The sequence below is a fragment of the Stenella coeruleoalba genome (genome assembly GCF_951394435.1).
Source record: "Stenella coeruleoalba genome assembly, chromosome: 14".
NCBI classification, from domain to species: Eukaryota; Metazoa; Chordata; class Mammalia; order Artiodactyla; family Delphinidae; genus Stenella; species Stenella coeruleoalba.
The window spans coordinates 27,218,802-27,240,533 of NC_137160.1; the positions used below are offsets into that span (position 1 = coordinate 27,218,802).

Sequence of the window (21,732 nt, forward strand, 5' to 3'; positions counted from 1 at the left end):
GGCCACGCCTCCACCAACACAGAGGTCCTTCTGTGGCATCCTCATCACGTCCTTATCATCCATGGCAGGCAGAGACCCCCATGCGGTGGGGCTGTACTGGGCATTTAGGTACAGGGGCTCCTGCAGGAAGAGTGGGGCCACGCAAGGCTTTGGATCATGTGTACAAAGCTGGGCTTAGGGAAGGTCTTGAGGGGGCAGCTGAGTACACAGGGTGGGGGCGGGGAGGAGAGAGGGAGGGGGGAGCCCAGGCAGGCACCGAATGCAAGAGCGGCAGAGGCCCTAGGAAGGGACATCTCAGGGTACTGGGAGACTGCAGCTGCTGGAGTGGGAGGAGGAGGGGTCAGCATTCCAGAAGGGTCACCTGTGTGTCTAGAAGATTGGTGGTAGGGCTTCCCTGGTGGCGCAGTGGTTGAGAGTCCGCCTGCCGATGCAGGGGACACGGGTTCGTGCCCCGGTCCGGGAAGATTCCACATGCCGCAGAGCGGCTTGGCCCGTGAGCCATGGCCGCTGAGCCTGTGCGTCTGGAGCCTGTGCTCCGCAACGGGAGAGGCCACAACAGTGAGAGGCCCGCGTACCGCAAAAAAAAAAAAAGATTGGTGGTCCTCGGATAGGCCCAGGAAGAGGGCTTGGACAGCTGGTTTGGGGAGAGAGGGAAGGTTAAGGAAGTTAGCATTTTTTCTAGAATATTAACTCTAGGGCACATGTGTCCTTTGCAAAGCTTTTTAGACAGCAAGTTTCCCTGAGGTCCTCACCAGCCCCTGAAGAGTGAAGCAGAAAGGATGCTCTTCCCCTTGGACCAGCAAGGAACCCAAGGGCCCCAGAGAGCTTAACAAAGCTCAGAGAGGTCCCAGGATTCCTATCTCCAGATTCGCTGCTTTCTGGTCCTCCGGGATGTGTTTATCCTCCTGAGTCCTTGGATGTGACGGGTCGTGAAATGTTAAAAACAAGATAAAGGGGGATGTTTGTGGTGAGAAAGAAACCGAGATCTCATGAATCACAAACTTGGCACTGAAGTTTGCCTTTGAGGGTTTTACAGACTTAGCTGTGGCCCCCAAAGCTTTGTGAATGGGAAGCATTAAAAAGAATGCTAAATTTCAATTCTAAGAGGCCATCAATTGCACAGTGCACCATCACTTTATGAACCCCCAAAAGATTTTTAAAAGGCAATTAAACCGGGTCGCACGGGTATCTAGAAAAATCACATCCCAATTTCAGAGACGGGAAATGTACAAATGCACATTAGAGCTTACTGACTGATTGCAGTGGTGTGTTCTGTGAAACCCTGAAGCGTCAGGCAAACGCCCTGGAAATATCGTAACCAATTATTGAGATGCTTGTAAAGGTTTCTCCTGTTTGGCCTCTAAGATATAAGTAGACCCTGTATTGTCAATAGCACTGTTGGATTTGGACACCTACACTCCCTCATCAGCCCTTCCTGTCCTGTGCTTTGTGTATGAGAACCTCATCTTTTCAGCCTGAGTGAACAGAACCTCGCATCTGAATGGCCCCGCATAGTCTACAAACTTATGTGGGTTAATCTCCATCCTAACCTTGGGAGCGGGTCCCATTTGCCCACAGCACGCACCAGTGAGCCTCGGGACTGACATCAGAGCCCAAGCCCCATCCCTGACCCTGCGAAGCTCCCTCCACATCGCAGCTGCTCCCTTAAGAGGTCGTCCCTGGTCCCTGAAGGTGCCTCTGCTAACACGCCTGAGCCTCCCTGGCCTCCCACAGACTGGACAGGAGGACTGCACTGGGAAGAAATGACATGATTCATAACTGGGAGCAGAAGGAAGAGAAGAGAAAGAAAGTGGGAAACATGGAGCTTTGCGGCCCCTCTCCTGGTCCAGGAGTGGGGGGTGGGGGGTGGGGCATGGGTCTCCACCCTGGCTGAGTGCCCTTGGCCATGTACCCTCCTCTCTCTGGGTATCTGTTTTTGCAAAATGGGGCTGGTTGAAAGGGGTGGATATCTCTGGGGTCCCTTCCAGCCCTGCCTTTCCAGGCTTCCAGTAAACACCCTGAGAGCTGGGTCTTGGTGGACAGGGTCCAGCCAAGCCCCCAGGTCTGTGGGCCCTCAACATGGGATATCCATGTCTGGTTGCTGCCTCTGGAGAGCAAACCTCCTTTCCCTCACCCTCCCTCACGGAGGACCTGAGGTAGGAGCCTGGGGCGGTAGGCACCACCCTGGCCTGAGGGGCCAGAGTCCTGGGTCTCTGCCTGCCAGCAGCTCGTGTCTCCTTGGCCGGTCACTTCTGCTCTGATTCTCAGAGTCCTCCCCCTACCTCCACCCACCATCTGGGGAGGGATGGGGTGACACCCCTTGCCCATGGCAGCAGGGAAGAGGGCAGGGAGCAAACTAGCATTCACGGAGTGCCCACCCCTTGCCAGGTGCTGTGCTAACGCTGTCCGTACCCCACATAATCCTCACAAAAACAAGCTCTCCGGAGAGTACTTAGCCTCACTCGCTCCTGGCAGCCTGACCTGGAGCCTATGCTCTTGACCCCCAGGCCACCCTGCTGCTGTGGCAGCTTCCATCCCTGCTCCAGACATTGCACCGGTGCTGCCTGTGGACTCTTGCTGAATCTCGCCCACAACAAGGGGCGGGTCTTGACTACATCCCCATTTCTCAGATGAGAAAACAAAGTTCCAAGAGGTTACATACCTTGCCTGAGGACACACAGCTTCTGTTGAGGGTCTGTACACCACACCCTGGCTGGGCACTCACAGTTATGATCTCCTTCTTAGCTCACACATTCTACTGTATTCTTGTGGACAAGATGGAAAATGCAACCTAGTCACCAGGACAATGAGGAGAATTTGTAAATAAATGAGTGAGCACATCCTATCAACACAGGTCAGTGGTTTGACACCAACCTGGACAGTGGCTTCTCACTTCCTGCCTTGGTGTCTGGTCCTTGCCTGTTAGGTGAAGCCATGGCGGGCATGTTAGCCCCATCCACCACAACACTAAACTGAGAGGAGTGCACACAGACAGTCTCTTTTTAATTTCCAGAGGCAAGGAGTTTGCTTGTGAGACCGTAAGTTTCTCTCATAGGACAGTCTTTAAATAGGATCAATGTAAGGCTTCACCTGTGGGTACTAAGAACCAACTGAGGCAGAGGTGATGAGCTGTCCCCCAATATCTGTTTTCTCCTTCTATGGTAATAGAACCCTCAAATTTGGCTGGGCACATGGCCTTCCAGAATAAAAACTACATTTCCCAGCCTCCTTTGCAGCCATGTGTGGTCATGAGACCAAGTTCTGGCCAATGGGATACAAGTGGAGGTGCCAGGCAGCAATATATCATGCTCTTCCTGCCCTTTCTCTTCTTCCTCCATCCTGCTGCTTAGAAAGTGGACATGGGGTGAACTGTCCTGGACACGCAGAAAAGGGCCATACCCCAGGGAGGGTGGAGCAAGAAGAAGAGATGCCTGCGTCCCTGACATCAGCACCTGCCCAGGACCACTAACTCCAGGCTGATTGAGATAGTTGGTATCCCCTTTAAGCCACCTTTATTTTGAGTCTCTGGCACCAGAGCCAAACTAAACCCTACCCAATAAACCGACTCCACTAGGTGAAGACATAAGTGTCTCCAAACAGGTGTTATCAGATGCAAGAGTTCAAGTCTGCATGAATTAAGCTCAATAATAGGGTGACATGTACTCAAAACATCTGATGCAAACTTAGGCTACGTTAATGGAAGCAGATTTTTCAACGAAGGGAGGGCATCTGATGGAGTCCATACTGGCTTCCTTCTCATTTTATGGACTTTGACCAGCTGGAGTTCATCAAACTCAGCATCTGGATGGAACCAAAGGCACTGGAGGAACCAGGGATGCTTGGCCTGAAGGATTCTCAAAAGTGCCTAGCAGAGCCCTGCAAAGGCTGCCAAGAGGAGAGTCAGTGGTGGGAAGGAAAGGCCAGGGCCTGGGAGGCAGAGGACATAGGCTGGCCTCCTGGCACAGGCCGAGGAAATGCAAGGAAAGGCAAGGGGCAAGGTCGCTGCCCATGGGCCACTCACTTCCATCAAGGCCAGTCAGGGGCCATGTGTGTGAGTCAGGCCCTCCTGCCCCACAACCATGTCCCCCACCGACCTGCAGTGACAGGGTCTGCCAGGCCACGAGTGGAGAAAGATCTGTTGCATTTGGCCCAGGGGCCCCAAGGAATGTAGCCCCCATCAGGGAGGAAGACTGCTCAGGAGCGGGGGCACCTCTTTAACCCCTCGAGTTCTCATGGACCCTGTCCCCACACACCCCGTAGATTCACTGTCTGCCGAGGGATGCAAAGTCTGGTGTGTGCAGCCCTGCCCCCGGGGTAGGAATACCGCCTTGGGTCATAGAAGGGACCAGGTAACCCAGCTGCACTGAAACCCCAGCCTCAGTTTCTAGGCCATGAAATTTAAAACCACCTCTTACCTTGCCTCGGTTTTCTCATCTCTCAATGGGGTTTAATAAAAGGTAACCCAAAGATCAACATAAAGAGACAGAGAGATGGTGCCTGTAAGCCCCAGCATGACGTTCATGAGCTGATGCTTCTCTCCTGCCCGGCAGGAGGGGCCCACAGCTGAGGCATGACAGTGCTGGGGGCTCCATGGGAGGAAGGAGACAGCCTTTGCCGATTTTACCATTCTGCTCAAGACCCAACGTCTTAGCTTTCCACTCGGCCTATTTTTTGCCAGCCCTTCTCCTGTGTCTTTCTCTTCAGACACCCAGGGAAGGGAAGCCACGCCTGGAGCAGGGGGAAACTGGAGGGGCCACTTAGCCTGTCCACAGACCAAGGCCTCCCAAGGCAGGACTGTACCAGGCAGGTCTCCTCCGAGAAAACGCCAGACTTGGGGAAGTCAAAAGCCCCACCCCCCAGAGGCGGTGACTCTGTAGGGCTGGAAAAATCCATGTTTTAACAAAGTTCCAGGTGATTCTTACTTGGTGTAGACTCTAGGGTTTGAAGGCTCCTTGGCCAGGTGATGCCCCAGATCTCTCTCGCAGCACGGATGGCGTGCATCCCGCCAGGCTCCATGGGTCTACAGACCCGCCCACCTGCCGGGACATCCGTCTCCAGCACGTGGCCGGATCGGGCAGCTCCCGGGCCTCTGGGCTCAGTGCTGCTGGTGCCTTCCGTGACTTATGGCTGAGACTCCCGCACACACTCCAGGAACAGAACCCAGCACAGTATTCACAAATTAAATCCAGCCCTCCTCTCCTCCCAGGTAGTGGGCCCATCTGATGATAGAAGAGCTTATAATCAGCTGTCGTCAAATTAATCTCAATGTCAGAGAAATAACTGCAGCCGTAAATAAGACTGAGTGTGCCCGGCTCGCCAGCTTGTTAGGGCACTTTATAAAACAGGGCAGCGCCGTTCACAACGCACCGTCTGTTTAATTCCCCCAGCCACACGCGCAGAGGCTGAGCACCAGCTGAGGAGTCTCCCAGGTGTCAGGACCAGCACCCAGCGTGGCGGGTGGAAACCCCAGCCGAGCAGGGCTGCTGGCTGCTTCCTGGCCCCACTGCTTCTTCTTCCACCTCTGCCCAAACTGTCCTCATAACCGCTGCCAGGGTTCTCAGGGTTGAGGGGCCACCAGCCGTGCTCAGCCCTCCCCGCTCCCCTCTCGTGGCCTTCCACCTGGGTGCCCCCCGCTTTCTCACCTCGTACTGATAGCGACCTCAGCCTTCAACACCAGCTCTAGGCCCACCTCCTCCACAAAGCCCCCCAGGCCACATAGCCTCCCAAAGGAGCTGGGCGATGTTTGTCTCATCCATCACCAGGCAGCTATAGCAGAGACCACGGCAAATAAAGGGTGCCCCCTCAGTAGCCCACACAGGCCACTGCGCCTCCCAGGCTGCAACAAGGGCTCATGGAGACAGTGGAGCCCTGAAGACGGTGACAACTGGGGGCCACAGGCTCTGCTGGGGCACGTGGCCATGCGCAAGCCCGGTGGCGTCATCCTGGCTCAAGGCTTGTTGCAATATTAATTGTGTGAATCCAGTGATGGTGTCCACCTCATGGGGTTCAGGAGACATGTCGGTGGAAAGAAGGGGAAGCGGACATTTAAGTTGTATCTCCAGAGATAACGTGCGTGGGTATCACGGTGTCGCTGTGTATACTCACATGTGTGAGTAGCAAGAGGCTGTGTGCATCTATCGTCACCTGTGCATGTGACTGTGTGATGTTCTGTGCGTACAGATATTTATGAGTGTCGATGAGTGGACTGCTGACGTCACGCAGGTGTGTGGCCTGTGTGCGAGTGTGTAAATGTGTATGACTCGGGGACTGTGTACAGATGGGCATGTGTCAGGCTGAGCATGCAGGTGCACTATTATGTGCACGTCACGTGCTAGACGGGTCGTGTGCAGTGTGTCAGACGCAGCTGTGGGTTCAGGGGAACAGGGGCTCACAGGTGGGTAGGGAGAAAGCCCAACCCGTGGAACCTGGGCAAGATCATAAATATAAGAAGGTGGGAGGAAGTCCTGAGCAGAGTGGGGTTCCCTCCAGTGGCCAGGAGCTCCCTCCAGGGCCACCTCGTCTCCCCGGCTGCTGGCAGAGCTTCCCCGGCTAGCCTGCAAGGGTGGCACTGGGAGTGAGTGACCGGCTCCCCATCGACCTTCTGATCTTAGAGAATCCTCTCGAGTAGGCAAGGATGGCACTCCTGGGAGGAAGACTGCGCTGGAGGGGTGGGTACTTTGAGACAAGCAGTCACCTACTGATGAGCCATCTTTTGCAGCCTTTTTCTCAGTCTCCATTTCCCCTCAGTATAAGGAGTTGCTTTTTAGCCAGTCTTGAGCTAGATGACCTGGCTCCCAGGCCGGCATTTGCCAAACTGTGCTCCATGTTCAAGACATATTTCTAGGAGTCACACACACACACACACACACACACACACACACACACAGAGAGTTCTGTGTTCAGGTAGTTTGGGTAAATCCTACTGAAGCAGAACCAAAAGGGGTTTCTTTATTACAGGACTTATCAGAACCTTTAATAAGCTAATAGATATAAGACAGGGGTATAGTGTGTAGCATTTTTTCAAATTGTTGGAACACATAACCTTTTGCACAAACAGCTTTTAACAGCTCAAGGGGTCCCAGCATTTGGTTGGACAGTGTGTTGGGAAATGCTGCCCCAGACCCCTGCTTCAAGGGTCAGCTCAATCCCCACATGTTCCAGGTCTCCCAGATACCACATTACCCTCCCCTTCCCCTCCTCTGAACTGCTCCATCTCAGCAGTAGAACATGATAACATTATTATTATTATTATTATTAATGCCCCATTATTATTATTCTGGGGGTCTGTCAGGATTCCAGTTTGTTTTCTAGACCTTCAAAGGCATCGCCCAGGTCTCACCCTCAGCCCTTATTTCATACCGGACATACCAGAGCTCGCGTAGACTGTGTGCACTTCATTCTTGACAAAGGCCAATCAGCCACCAGCAATGCTGATTAGCAGGCAACACTGATATGCTGACAATTAGGAGTGACAAGGGCCCAGCTGCCCCACAGGACATTAGCCTCCTCCCACGGCCCCTCTGCAGTACTCTGCTCCTCAACCCGCCCTACGCCTGGCAGTCCCTGTGCCCTGCAGCCCCTCTGCCTGCAACACCCTGCCCCCGCCTTTCCTCCTGGTCAGCCCCACGCATCTTTTAAGACTCAGCTCAGCCTGAGCTTCTCCTGAGAGAGCACACAGCATGTACCTTGAACCATACTTTCTTGATTGTTCAAGTGTCTGTTTCCCATGGGACGACACCCCTAGGGCAGTTAAAGTGCTCAGGACAGCGCCTGGCACAGAGCAAGTGCTATGTGAGCATTTGCTGATGCTCATGTTGTTGTTATTATCCTCATGCCTCCAGTACCTGGCAGGGCACCTGGTCGAATGCCGACACAAGGTACACATCTGTGTGGTCAGCTGAACAAATCCAAGATCAAATCTAAGCCTCATTATAACCCTGTTGCAGGGGTTACTAGGATTGTCCCAATTTTACAGATGAGAACACTGAGGCTCAGAGAAGTTTTTCCCCTACGCTTTGTTCCCCTTACCAAATTCAAAGTGCCTCCTAGGAGGAGTCAGGGGGTCATGTACGTGGCAACTACCTACCAGGTAGCCATGTATAACAATAAGCGTAGCCCCGTGCTCTGTGCCAGGTGTCATGGTGGGTGCTTTCTATCTACCATCTCATTTGACTCTCACTCAGCCTGGCAGGTAAGAATAGTACCCAATTCTGCAGGGAGAAGAACCAGTGCCTGAGAGGGTTGCCCGCTTCAGAGGAGTTCACCAACCCTCAGCTCCTCCCAGGCAGCATCCCACTCTGTGTGGCCATTCCAGGGGGTGGCACGTTGACCCATGGGAGCACTCAGGCGGTCCAGCAAGGCAGAGGGGTGGGAGGAGGCAGGGGATTACAGGGGAAATGGCTGGGGCTGAGGGATAGCAGGGAAGAAGGGGACTAGCGGGGGTGGGATGACAATGAAATGAGAGGGCCCGATGCTCCAGAAAAGAAAAAGAAAAATCAGACAAGGTAACAGCCACAGGACTCTGAACATTCACCTCTTGGATCAGATCTGGGCCTGTGTGGGAGAGGCGCCAGGGGGCAGGCAGACCTGATAGCTCCCCCAGTCAGCAAGCTGCAGATCACTCCCTCCGTGGGGGGCAGCTCCAGTTCTGTCTTCTCCAGGAGGCCCTCCTGACTTACCAGCCCTCAGTGACTTCCCATCCCGGGCACCAATCCTGGCCAGCCGCTCCAGGCTGGGCCACGCTTTCCAGCCAGCATGACCATCGGCCTGGCCCTCAGTGTAGCCCAGTCTGCATTCTCCACCCCACTCCAGGGGTGCTCGGGGGTCTCCCCAGCTAGGCTGTGGGCCAGACGCTATCTGTGCCTCGGTTGCTCACAGCCCAAAGTAGATTCTCAGTAACTGCTTACCCAGTGAAGCTGAAACATGCCAGTTCTTGTCTGTTCCCTTTGCACTCCCTTTGGACCCCTTAGACTGTTCCAGGCCCAAACAAACAGGGATGTGTGTTCAGAGGGGATGGGGTGAGTGAGGAGCTGAGAATGACCATCTTTTGCTAAGCACTTCCCAGAGGTTCGTGTGCTTGTACTTTAAATGCATCATAACTCTCTTTCACCCTCACCTCCCCATGACACTAGTATTGATAGCAATTATCTCCATTTTTTTCTGATGAAGAGACTGAGGCTCAGAGAGGTCCAAAGTCACCCAAAGCAGGTGGCAAGACCAGGCTTGAACGCTCCCTGAGGCCAAAAGCTGTGCTTTCCTTGCTACCACTTAATCTCCCCCACCGTCCTGGAGGGGTCCCGGCAAGCACAGCTTGGCCCTGCCTGGGAACAGGCCTCAAGGTCAAGGGGGCCCTGAGTTTCTGTTGGAGGTAATGAAAAAGTCTTGGAAGTAGAGAGTGGTAATGGTGGCACAACATGACGGATGTACTCAATGTCACTGAAGTGTACACTATAAAATGGGTAAAATGGCAACTTTTATGCTATGTATATTTTATCACTGTAAAAAAAAAAAAAAAAAGAGTCCTTACAGTACCATGGACAGCCCTCTGCTGAGTGCCGCCCACAGGAAGGCCCTCCTCCCACGCCAGTTCATGGGGTTGTCTCGTCTGCTGCCCTCTCCTCTCAGACCGTGGCTTCCAGTCCTGGCCTTGGCTCTGCAGACTAGGAATATATGTGAATCGGCCACCATGTTGAAATGCCACCCTTCTCCCTCTGCCCAGTTAAACCCCATGCTGTCTTCAGCCTTGCCCAGTCCTGTCCCCCACAAAATGCCCCTTGACCATCCTGCTGGAGTTACTGGAGCTTGGGCCGCCTCCAGCTGGCCTAGAGTCAAGACCTGAGGAGAGCGCTGGCCCTCGGGGCCAAGCGGCCCCGGTCGCAGTCCTGACCAGGTCCCTTGGGAGCTGGCTTAGCTACTCCAGCCTCTGGACAGGCTTGGGTTCCCACTTCTGCAAAGAGAAAGCCTTGGATTACCCAGGAGTGCCCCTCACACTCTTCCCCAGGAGGGCCCAAATGTCAGAGGGGTGTGAAACGACCCCAGCCCCCCAGTCGTAGGGGTATGGACTGGCCTGGAGTGCGTGAATGAAATATGTCATTAAAGCCCTATGTTTTCACTCAAAAGTCCATGCAAAATTTGTAACTGGTGGCATAAGAGTTCCTTGCTTAGTTTAATATAAAAATCTCCTTTTTTCCAAATTTAGTAAGAAAACTGAAAACCATGCTGTGTTTATTCTGTGGTGTGGCAAGACCCTTTTTTTGACCCAAGTCAAGGGTTCTGCCCTTTGTCTGTTGCACACCTGTCCAGTCTCCCGTCTAGTCTGGTGGGCAAGCCAGGCCAGGCCCACCCACCCAGGCGAACACAAGGCAGGCACCGGCACAGACTTAGTAAGTACCCAAGAGATGGGTGCTTCCTGCTGAGAAGTGAGGCTCAGTGATGAGACAGTGCGTCTCTAACTTCCTCCTCCTACACTGTAACCTTCTCACTCCTTCTTTCCTCCACCTCTCTCCTACGGGAAGCTTGGGCTGGTGGGGACCCTTCAGGATGGGATGGGGATGGGCTGGGCAAACACCGTCCCACATTCATGTCTGGGTTCCTCCTCGGCCTACGTCATCACACTCCCAGCTCACCTGCTCAGGTGGGGGCTGATGGCTGTTGCACTCTTTACGCCCACGTGGCCTCTCTTCCCCTCGCGCCTCCTGCAGCCCCATTCCTCCCGGTGGGGAGAAGGCTGCATTCCTCAGGTGCCAAAGGGCCCAAGCTCCCTCTCAGGGCCTCCTACTACCGCCCTTCCCCTCCCGCTCCAACTCCGGCTGTGGCTCTGCGGCCACCCTGCTTCCTGGCACCGCTGCCTGGGAGCCTCAGTTTCTCCTCGCCCAAAAGCAGTCAGGCAGGAGCCGCCTCCAAGGCCCAGCTTCCCTGTGGACCAGCTGACTGAACTCCTCTTCATGCCTGACTCCCTCCTATGCCCCGAGGGACGTGAGTCCACCAAAGGTGAAGCCAAGGTTGGGCCTACCCACCCTGGTGTCCGCGAGGGGCTCTGGCCACCACCAGCTGAACCAGGGCCAAAGCCCTGTGCAGCTGCCTCTTCTGGCTCCCTCCCTCAGTACCGAGTGAGGCACACATGCTGCTGGGCCAGGGGTGACCAGCAGTGCAGGGAGCCTCGAAGGAGGGAACCGGCCCTCGAAGGAGGGAACCCAGGTCTTTCCATCACCGCCTCACCATCCCCAGAATTGGACCCCTCAGCGCTGGTCGGCAGGGCCGTGTTGGCGGAGCAGTAGGCCTGCCCAGGCCAGCTGCCCTTCCAGGGAGTGCCAGGGAGACTGAGGGCCCCACAGGAAGGGCCACCCCTTGGCTTAGGGAAGCCCAGTGCCCCCAGCCCTGGGCGGCTGGACGCATTCACCCATGAGCACCCTCAGAGTAAGTGTTCTAGGAGGCAGCACGATGGCGCTGGGGGCAGGCAGCATGGTGGGGCCCCTGAGCAATGGGGAGGGGGTGGCCTGGAAGCCCTGGCAGATGCAGGGAGGAGCGCTGGGGCCGAGCAAACAGGCTGTGGGGGGAGGGGGAGCCTTGAGCGGGCCTCCACCCCCTTCTCTCCCACTCGCAGCCCCACAGAAGGAGCAGCAGCTGTTCCAAAGCTTCCTGCCCTTCCTTGAGACAGGTGTTGGCTGAATCCTCACTTCCTCCCAGCCTCAGAGAGCTCCTCCACCCCCCCTCCACCCGCAGGCTGCTGCTGAGTCAGCAGCCGCCACTTCCTCTCCTCCACGCCACTGCATCCCCACCTCCCAGGAGGAGCAGCTGAGCCCTTCCACGTGGGTGACTTCCTGGAGGGCCGACTCCCCTGCTGCCCTGAAGTGGCATACCTCAGGGGGAGGTTTAAAGGAAAGGATGGCAAGAGGAAGCAATGATGCCCCAGGGAAGTTCTTGCTCAGAGGCCAAACCAGAGCAGCAGCAGCAGGAAGCAGGAGGGACCCCAGGCTCAGGACTCCCAGGGGGAGCGCTCACCGCGTGGCAGAGCTGCCAGGAGTCACTGCTGCCCCCCCCCCGCCCCCGTCCCTCCGAGGGCGGCGGTGGAAGGGCAGGTGCCTATGTACTGAGCACCAAAGTGCATGGCTGCTGCCCAGTGAAAAGGCCAAAAGACAATGGAAATGTAAGTTATTCTCATCAAGAGGAAATCACAGTTTTCTAGAGCAGGAAGGGGCAATGAGGGGCAATTATCTCCTTTGGCAGATAGGAGGTACAGACCCAGAGCAGGGGGGTTACTGGCAGAGCGGCCTCAAAGCAGGGCTGCGCCCACCGTCCTGCACAGCCTGTCTGAGCACTACCTCCTGAATAATGGGCCATTATTGTTACTGTTGTCTCTGGCTGGCTTCTTACTTCTTTTCATGTGTATTACTTCACGTGACAAGTCCTGTAAGGCAGAAACAATGGACCCATCGTCCCCATTTGACCGATGGGGGAACTGAGACCCCATGAAGGAAGCTGACTTGCTTAAGATCACGGTGGAGGTTTGTAGCAGAACAAAGACCAGAACCCAGATCTCAGAAGGATTTATCCCAATCTTCCTTCCCCACACCCACTTTCCTGCCCTTCCCTCCCCCTCTTTGGGCCCATTGATGGAAGGGGCTGATGGTGAGCAGAGAGGCCTGGAAGCTGTCAGATTCCACTAACCCCCTGCCCTCTAGTGGCCAAACAGCAGCCCGCGGGAGGTCACAGGTAGACCAGCAGGAGTGGCCCGTGACCCACGGCCGTTGGGTGCCTCATAGACCACCAAGCCTGAATGCGGAGCCACCATTCAAGTGGAATCTGGTGAAGCCATTCAAAGTGACGCTGGTGAAAACAGCTTAGCAAAACACGAAAAGGCTTTCGATATGTTAAATTTGAAAAACTGGAGAACGCAGAAGTGTCTATCACTGTTTACAGCTCTACAAAAAAGACATATATGAGTATGAACAAAAATGTGGAAGGCCTTTCACTAAGTGATCACAGAGGTGGACTCCTAAGAGGTTTTCTTCCTTTTGCTCTATTTTCTAAACTTTCCAAAATGTGATTCTACTACTTGATGATATAACATAGAATCTGCGAAGGCATCACAATGACCTAAGGAAGCTTGGGAAACGTGCTCATGACTTGGGAGCCAAAGTCCTCAAAGGGTGACACCTGGTTATTTAGGTGGCGATCAGAGCAGAGTGTCCCCCAGTTAAGCCGGCCAGGCCTCCTCTGAGCCAGTCTGCAGGCTGAAGGACTCACCATGGGGCTCCAGCCTCTGCTCATTTCCTACCCAGGGGTCTCTCTGGTCCACTATGCACCTTCCCTGGCTCTCAGCCTCCCCTTCCAGGAGGATAGCTCGAGGTTGGGGACTTGACCTGCCTCACAGCATGGCTGTCCGCGAGCTGGACAGAGGCCTCTCCCAATGCGGACAAATTGTTGCCCCCAGACATGGAGGAAAAGCAGGGATTCCTTTCCAATGCTTGTCTTGATTTCAAGAGGGTTCCTAACAGTGTACAGGCCATGGAGGCAGTGCAGGGAACCACAGCCGGCCAGCTAGTCACCTGGCATCCACTTCTGTCTCAGCCATTTCCTAGCTGGGGGCGGGCAGGGATGGACTTTCCCCACCATCGGCCTCAGTTGCCTCCTCTGGCCCCCAATTACCTCCTCCCAGGCTGTGTTGGGGAGGAAATAAGATAACAGAAGAGAAAGAGCTTTGAGTTAGGGAAAATCCACTCTCTGCAGACAGGACGAATGCTGAAGTCGGAGCCCGGGCCCCCCCTCTCACGCCCTGCCCTCGTCCCCAGCTGCCAAACCCCTGCCCCATCCTTCTCCCCGACTCTGCTATCCTCCTCACGTGGGGAGGGCCGACCTTTTCTGCAAACCTGTGGAGGCAGTGATCCTGCCGCCAGCCGGCCTTGGGGTTCTCTCTTCTCAAGAAGGGTAAAGTTTGATAAAAGTTGTTCAAACTGACATATGGGGGCACAGCTCCCTGAGGGGGTCAGTGTCGGCAGAGAGGTTGCTGAAAGTGTGACCTGCATAACTAAAGATGCATCTGTATAGCCAAGCAAGGCACGGAGGGAGAGTTTTTTGAGGGTGTGTCATGTAAATATGATACATTTTTATCATCAAAATTAATTTTCTACTCCATCCGGGTACTAGAAGTCTCAAATCTCAGGACATTTTCGTGGTCCCCTTCCCTCTGCCACTTTCTACACCTCAAATTCTATTTATCCGCACGCTGAACTAACCTATCCCCCAAATTGACTGTTCCTCCCATCTTCCCTGTTTGTCTTCAGGGTCTTACATTTTCCCAGGCACCCCCAGACCTCCCGCCCCTGAGCCCCTCCCCATTGACACAGTTCTGCTCACCTCCTCCTATGGGAAGGCCCCTCTTGCAAGCCCTCCTCCCCTGGAGCCCTGGTTTGGGCTTCCAACAGCCCTGGATGGCCACCACGGCCTCCTCCCCGGCTCAGCCCCCTGGGCTCACACCCTGTCATCAGTTGCCAGAATAAGAAGTTGTTGAAGCACCACTCTCCCCAGACAGCCCCCAGGGGCTAAAGGAGCAAGTCCAAACTCTGCCGGAGCTTCCAAAGGTCTTCAGAAACTGACTTCAAAGTATCTTCCAGCCTTTTCTCCCTTTTTCTCCCAATCTCATGTTGCTTATCCCCTGGAGTTGTGCTCTCAGGAGAACCATTCAAAGACAGGACAATGGTCCCAGTGCCTCCCGAAGATGTGCAAGGCAACAGGTCTGCACACATACCCCGAGACACACCCAGACACACACACACACACAGACCTCCTCATAAGCACTCTCTGTTCTTGGCAAATCAGCAGAGCCACTTGACCTTGGCCAAAGTCTCACTCCATTCGGTCCCCACCTGGAGCTCTCACTTCTCTTCCTCCTGTATACATACCAACCTTTGAGGCACATCTCAACCCCACTTCCTCAGCAAGTCATCCCTGACTTTATTTGATCCCTTGGCCAGTAAATTCCTACAGGGGTGGGGGATGGGGGTAGCCACCTAGCATGCCCGAGGCACCTGCTCTGTGCCAGGTGCCTCTGAAAAGTCTGCACACCACACACCCTATCAGGTAGGTATAATGATAGTCATTGTTTAGATGATGCTCAGAGCAGTGGCCTAAGTTCACCCTTCCCAGTCAAGACCGGAGTAGGACTCAACCACTGGACTGCTCCAAGCTCTTCCCACCTCAAGCCAGGATGTTCTTGCCATCCGTTCGGGTGCTGTGGCACAGAACATCTCAGCGTCTGGTTTCCTAAGCATTCATCTTCCAGCCTCAGCAGAAGCCTCAGGAGGGCAGGCACCCAGGTCCTACACTGCTTCACTTGGCCCCAGGTAGAAATCAAATGAACACTCATTAACTAAATGAACAAACAAGTGAGTCAGTGAATGAATGAATGACTGAACACATGAAAATACAGGCATTGCAAGTGGTTCGGCTGTGGGGTTCTGAATGTTTGCTTTTAGTTTTTAAATCATCCAGAAAATCTGAGCCTCTCTAAGGTAAGTTTCCCCTCTGATTCTCTTAGAAATATATTGGTTCATCTGTGGCCAAACCATACCATACTAATAAAAACTAATTCACTTTCATATTATGTTAAGCCAGGAATTTTTAAAGAGCTATTTAGATTCAAAGAGAAACCAAGGCACAAGTGTCTTGCACATTTGAGCAACCGTGGTCAGCTAGGACTGAGACATCCAAAGTCACTCCCTGAGTCGGAGTCAAGGGCCTGTGTCTCCTGGCCAGGAAAGGGGTTTCCCATTGCACTTGGATCCAGCACAGAGCTGGTGCTTCCCTAGCCCAGAAAAGCATTAAGGTTTGCAATGGACACAGCAGGCTGCTCATTTAAAGATGGGAAGGACATACTGGGTTGGGAAGGACATAGTGGGTAGGGCAGGAAGTGAGCAAACTACGAAAGGAAGAGAGGTGAGAGGTGGGCCAGTCCCTGTTATCAGTATATTAGGGCATGGAGACTCTTGGTGGTCTTTTCCCCTAACCCTGAGTGATTAACAGTATTTGCTGATTTATGAGAACTATTATTCAAGTAAGCTCCTCAATGAGGTGGACCTTATCTGATGCTAGTTTCAGGAAAGAAGTTCTCTTATTCAAAAGGAAAAGCCATAAACAAGAACTATGTCCCATCTTGTTACAAAGTTCAGTGTAGGATCTGTGGAGCAGAAGGCTTTTCCAAAATCTTTTAGAGTTAAACTTTATTAAAACAGGTACACATCTGTTGGCTGAGAGAGTAGATATAAAGTACAATGGCTTTGTAATGACTGGATCATCCAGTCAGAGGAAAAGGCTCCTTCAGATAAATATGTTTATTCTGACAATCTGGATGAAAACATATGCATTTGATAAATTGCTAAAACATGACTTCCCATTAACCCACTAACTTTCTTTGTTATTACTAGGTTACTAAACCATCCTCAAAACGTATTGACCAAATAATTCCAACATACATAACATTCCCTTAAAGAAATAAAATCTTAGAGTTGCTTAATAGCAATCTAATGAACTACTGCTCTCTAGGACAGAAATGACGGCAATCACCTGAGTTGGGGTAGTTTTCCTTATCGTTGAGGTTGGTTGGAAGATGGTTTATTTTGCTTTCTCAAACTAGGAACAAAATTAAACATTTCATGAAAACCAAAATAAAATGAGGAGAGAAGAAGGAGAGGGAGAAACAAAATCCTTGAAGACCTGCATATCCCTTCTTATAAAAACTACAGCATGAGCCTCTGCTGGGAACTTGCATGTGTGTCCATGTGTCACAGTAAATCAGCTCAGCTTTCCCTTCTGGGCTGGAGAGAGCATGAGAACAAAGGGCCAGAGCAGAAAGGGCAGCCATGGGGGGAGAGGAGAGCCGCACCAAGCCACAAAGAAGGCTAGGAAGCGCTGTGGTCAGGCAGGGGTGCGCCTGCCCGGGAAAGGGACGCTGGCAGGGGGCAGAGGCGGGCCAGGAGACAGCCCACAGGAGCGAGGAGGAAGCACGTTGGTCCAAGGAAGAGCGGCTCCAGAACGATGACCCTTTGAAGGAACCATGAATTTCTTTAATCAACTAATTTCCGCGTTGACTAAAACGCCTCATTTGTCAAGGCTTGTTCTGGGCTGAAATTGAAGAGGTGTAATTGACAAATGCTTGAATTTGGGTTCCACTCTGGGGAAAAAATACCTCTCCACTGGCTCCTCAAATATAATTATGGGAAAAAGACATATTTTAAGGGCTCTTCTTCCAATTCAATTTGGGGTAAGGTCATGACTTCCTTCCTGATCCCCCCAACACACTCTGACAATGGCAGAGATCTGGCTTTCTTTCTCAAGAGGGGCACTACCGCCACAGATGAGGCAGCTGTCAGGAAACTAGGCTGTAATCAGCTTTAAATGGCTCACAGCCTGCAGAGGGCACAGACCCTCTTATTCCTACAGTAACAGGTCAGGCTGCTGGCCCTGGGATGAATGTGGGAGTGGTCTGAGTTGGTTTCTGTTTCAAACATCTTCCTTATGCAGGATCTCAATGCAAAACTTACATCACAGGTCCCAACAATTTAAATATGCACACAGAAGAGGGTACTTTAAAATTCCAGATCATGGCTTCAACTGCATGTAACATGTCACCCCCAGCATGACTTATAAGGACAGTAAATCAATAAAACAGTAAAAAGAAAAGTTAAAACACAACTGAAAATGGGTTTTTCAGGCGAGTCTGAAATGCTACAAGATTGCTAGTTAAGAACAGTATCCCTTTTCTCAACCTAAGTGTTACAGCCCCATCTCTTCACCAGCATCATAAACTGAGTGCCCATGTAACTTGGAAACTGAGATGAAATGTGGAGGCTATTGGGTGGGTACACAGGTAGCCAAAGATAGGCGTTCCTTCTATGCAGTAGAGCTATTTTGGTGTGACAGGACAACTGACCCACCCCCGCATTGCCCCAGACATCTACCGTAGAAAGATATGGACTAGATGAGATTAAAGTCACCATATCTGTACCACAAAACAAAACAAAACAAAACAAAAGTTAAAAAAAAAAAAACCAGAAGGCATTCACTCAAATCTTACAATGGGAGGTGGGAGTGGTGGGTGGGTGGGTGAGGGTGGGGATAGAAAAGCAAGGGGGAAAATCTACAGCAGGATACAACAATAAATGGGAAAACAGCAAGAGAAAAAGCACACTAGGTTAATATAGGAAACTAGTTCTTTATTGAGAGATTGTATATTAGTATTAGTGGATTCTGTGTGTAACAATGTCGTCATGCACACGATACAAAAAAAAAAAGGCTGGGCCCACCATGCTTCGGAAGGGCAACAGAACAAAAGCAGCGTACAACGAGCAGATGGCCCGGCTACACGAGCACAGTGCGTTTCAGCAGGGTAACATCTCTACCCGAGCGCTGTACATTGTCAACTGGGGGATGGAAAAAAATACAGATCATGCTTTAGTTTTAGTACAAGAAAAGGTGAAAAAGATACACAACCGAAAGGATATTTGATACAGAAAAAATTACCCACAAAATAAGAACAGGAAGTAATTCAGCACAGCAGAACACGCTATCCCTGTTTAATGGAAAACCATTTTGCTGGGGATCCTTTTTCTTTTCTTTTCTTTTTTCTCTTCTCTTTCTTTTCAGATTGCCAAATGGCAATCTGGGGAGGCCACTTGGGACTTTATTTTGGAAGGGCCCTTGAAGTAGGGGCCTTATTCTTTATTGCTGCTGTTTTGTTTCAGTTTTCAAGCAGGTCTGGCCAACGAGGCAGCAGAAGGGAGCCGGCTGTTAAAGGGGTAGCTCTGAGGGCCAGGGCGCATGTCCAAAGATGCTCTTGACATTGTACAATTAAACAATTAAGACACCATGGCTATGGCTCCCCCTTAAGTCAAGGACCTTGCTACACCAAATTTTCAGAGTAGCAGCAACTGTCATGTCATCAAAATTTTTCATATCTATATTTATTATTTTTTGCCTCTGACTAAATGTAATCTCTTCACTTACGCCTGGGCGCTACCAGGAAGCTAGCTGATGGCCACCCAGGTAAGTGGGATATGGGGTGCTACAGCCTCCAAGCCAAGGCAAAAGGAATCCACTTAACAGGGATTTACAGTGCAATGTACTCGGCTAAACAAGATGAGATACAAAAATGGTTATTTCTCTACATCTATTCTGAAATGGCCTACATCCTATACTACTACAATGGAAACTAAAAGGAACAGATCTAAGCTGGCAAGCTATCTAATAGTTTTACAAGAAGATTGTGGTTTAGGACCTTGTTGAGTTAAGCATTAGTATCCTCTATCGGAAGGTCATGAATTCTTATCGCATTGTGCTAAATTTTACTCACAGCCCAATTAACCCTCAGCCCTTGAATTTCCTATGGGCGTGTTTGCCATGAAAGTAAACTTTGACTGACTGGCAGAATTTGTTTTCTTGGGTGTTTTTTTTTGGGGGGGGGGGGCATGTATTAAAAATAAAATTTAAAGGCAGCTGAGCAATTTGAATTTCAAAACATGGAATCAGCATCCTGCAATGGTATTTAGAGATTGGTGGTATTAATGAGGATGATAATGATTTAATCAGGATAATTATACTTTCAGGCTCAACATCCTTCTTAATCATTTTTGAATTTCTGCCTAGTGTAATGTTCCACACCCGTTTTAAGAGGAAATGCCAAGTAATAAGATATAATTGTGTATTGGGGGAGGGGTTGGCATTTCAAGGGAGATCTCACCCAGCCCCCCCCATTCCTATTCTTCACACACCCACTCCACCACCGCCCCCCACTGCTAGGCTGGCCTGAGATAGGGGATACTGCCGCTTAAATAGCAATGCCTTCCTCAGATGGAGACAGGAGATGGTTAAGAGGGGTGTCACAATACAGCTAAATGCGGAGGCAGAAGGGTCACAGCGCACACAGCAGCGAGTTGACCATTCACTGAGCTACACAATGAAGAAAAAAAAGATTTGATAAATGCAGAATGTCATCATTCTATCATCACACGAAAAAACTGTGGTTCAAACAGGCCTAAGGGGGCCAACCTTGCCTTTTAGGTTCTGGGGACAGGCTGGGTCTGGGGACAGCTGGGCTGAAAGAAGGAGGGCTGGGCTTTCATTCTCCTGCCCAGTCGGGCCCCTGGGGCGCACTAAAGCGCCGGCTTGCGACGCCACCCCCCACTCTGACTTGGTGGAGCAGCCGGGGCCGCAAAGGGAAGACATCATTCTGAGCTTGAGGGAGGGGGAGTGGGGGAGGGCCGCAGCCAGCAGGGATTTAAGCAGACGTGGAGTGGGAGAGGATAGCAGAAACATTTCCAAGAAGAGAAATGTGAGTCCAGAGGCAGAGTACAAAAAGAAAAAAAAATAATAATGAATCTAATGCATCTCGGATTTGCTTTGGGAGGTGGGAGTTTCTGATTAAAAGAAAATGGAAGAAATGTGAAGGGAGGAGAAGAGGGGAAAATCAAGCTATTGTTGTAGCAGAATGTAAGGGAAAGGGGATGTGGGGCAGGGGACCGTGCAAACACACCCCATATATCACAGTTAAAAACAAAGCCGGCGCCGGCCTGCTGCTTTGTCAACGCCTGCCCGGGGCAAAGGCCTGGCTTGGGGGCAGCGTCCCACCTCATCCTCACACACAGCGCAACAGCCAAGGGCCGGCACCCCGCTTCGGCCCGGCCCAGGGGTGCACAGCAGTGCACGTCTGACTCTCCGAGGCGCGCACACACTTGCACACACTCGCATACACACACACACACACACACACAAGCATCTTGAACCCATAAATGCAACTGTCATACAAAGACCATGGGGTGGGAGGAGTAGCACAAGGGCGATACACAAAAAGGGTTAAAGGGGAGGAAGAGATGGGACGGGAAATCGTGCAAGTGCCCACGAGAATGCGGGGGCTGGGGCATGGCATAGGGCAGATGGGAGATGCAGATGCCAGGTCCCAGCTAACCAGCCATCGGTATCAACGACCAAATGATGGAGAAACACAAACAAAAATGACACGAAACACACACACACCTCAAAAAAAAAAATCACAGGAAGCCAAGTACGCTTACACACACAAACACACGCGCGCGCGCACACACGCAGTCCTGTATCTCTCTCCGTCCTTCGATCACACAGGGCTAGGTATTGGGGGAAGGGGCTATGATTTGGGGGAACCGCGTCCGCCGCAAAGAATAAATAGTGGGGCTGGGGAGGGAGGGAGGGATGGACTCAAATCGCCAAATCCTAACTTCACTGCAAAAGCTCCCACGAGGGCAGCCACCTCCACACTGGGGGTCCCCCCAAAAGGGAGAGGGGAGAAGCCACCGCTCGCCCCGCGTCCTCGCGGGTGTGCCCTGAGCCCTCCGCCGCCCTCGGCGCCCGCCCCCACCCCGGTGCCCGCGGCGATCCACGCTCCGAAGCGGACCCCGAAAGGAAAAAGCGATACCTCTGTTTCGCACAGAGCCAAACACTGGAAGCACGAAATAGCCGACGTGGACCAGGACCATCCTGGCTCCTCGCGCGGCGGCGGCGGCGGCGGCGGCTGCGCGCGGGCCCTTTGTGGCGCGGCTCCGGGGCGCGGGCGCGGGCGGCGGCGGGGCTGCGGGAGCCGCCGGGGCGGGAGGCGGAGCGCGGGGCGCGGGCGGCGGTGGGGCGGCGGCTGGCGGGGAGACAGATGGCCCATGGAAAGGCTCCCTTCCCGGCCCCTCTCGACATTCAAAGGCGCTGGGGCCGCAGCTG

General features: G+C 52.6%; 1 protein-coding gene across 1 annotated transcript in view; it reads right to left on the reverse strand.

The window, feature by feature from the left end:
- ARK2C (arkadia (RNF111) C-terminal like ring finger ubiquitin ligase 2C) overlaps positions 1 to 21,515 on the reverse strand; it is a 104,499-nt gene extending 82,984 nt beyond the window's left edge. The window contains exon 1 of the mRNA XM_079943349.1: positions 21,440 to 21,515. Within this exon, the coding sequence (XP_079799475.1) occupies positions 21,440 to 21,500 (61 nt within the window). The 5' untranslated portion in view covers positions 21,501 to 21,515. The remainder of the gene's footprint in view (positions 1 to 21,439) is intronic.
- Between the last annotated feature and the right edge of the window lie 217 nt (positions 21,516 to 21,732).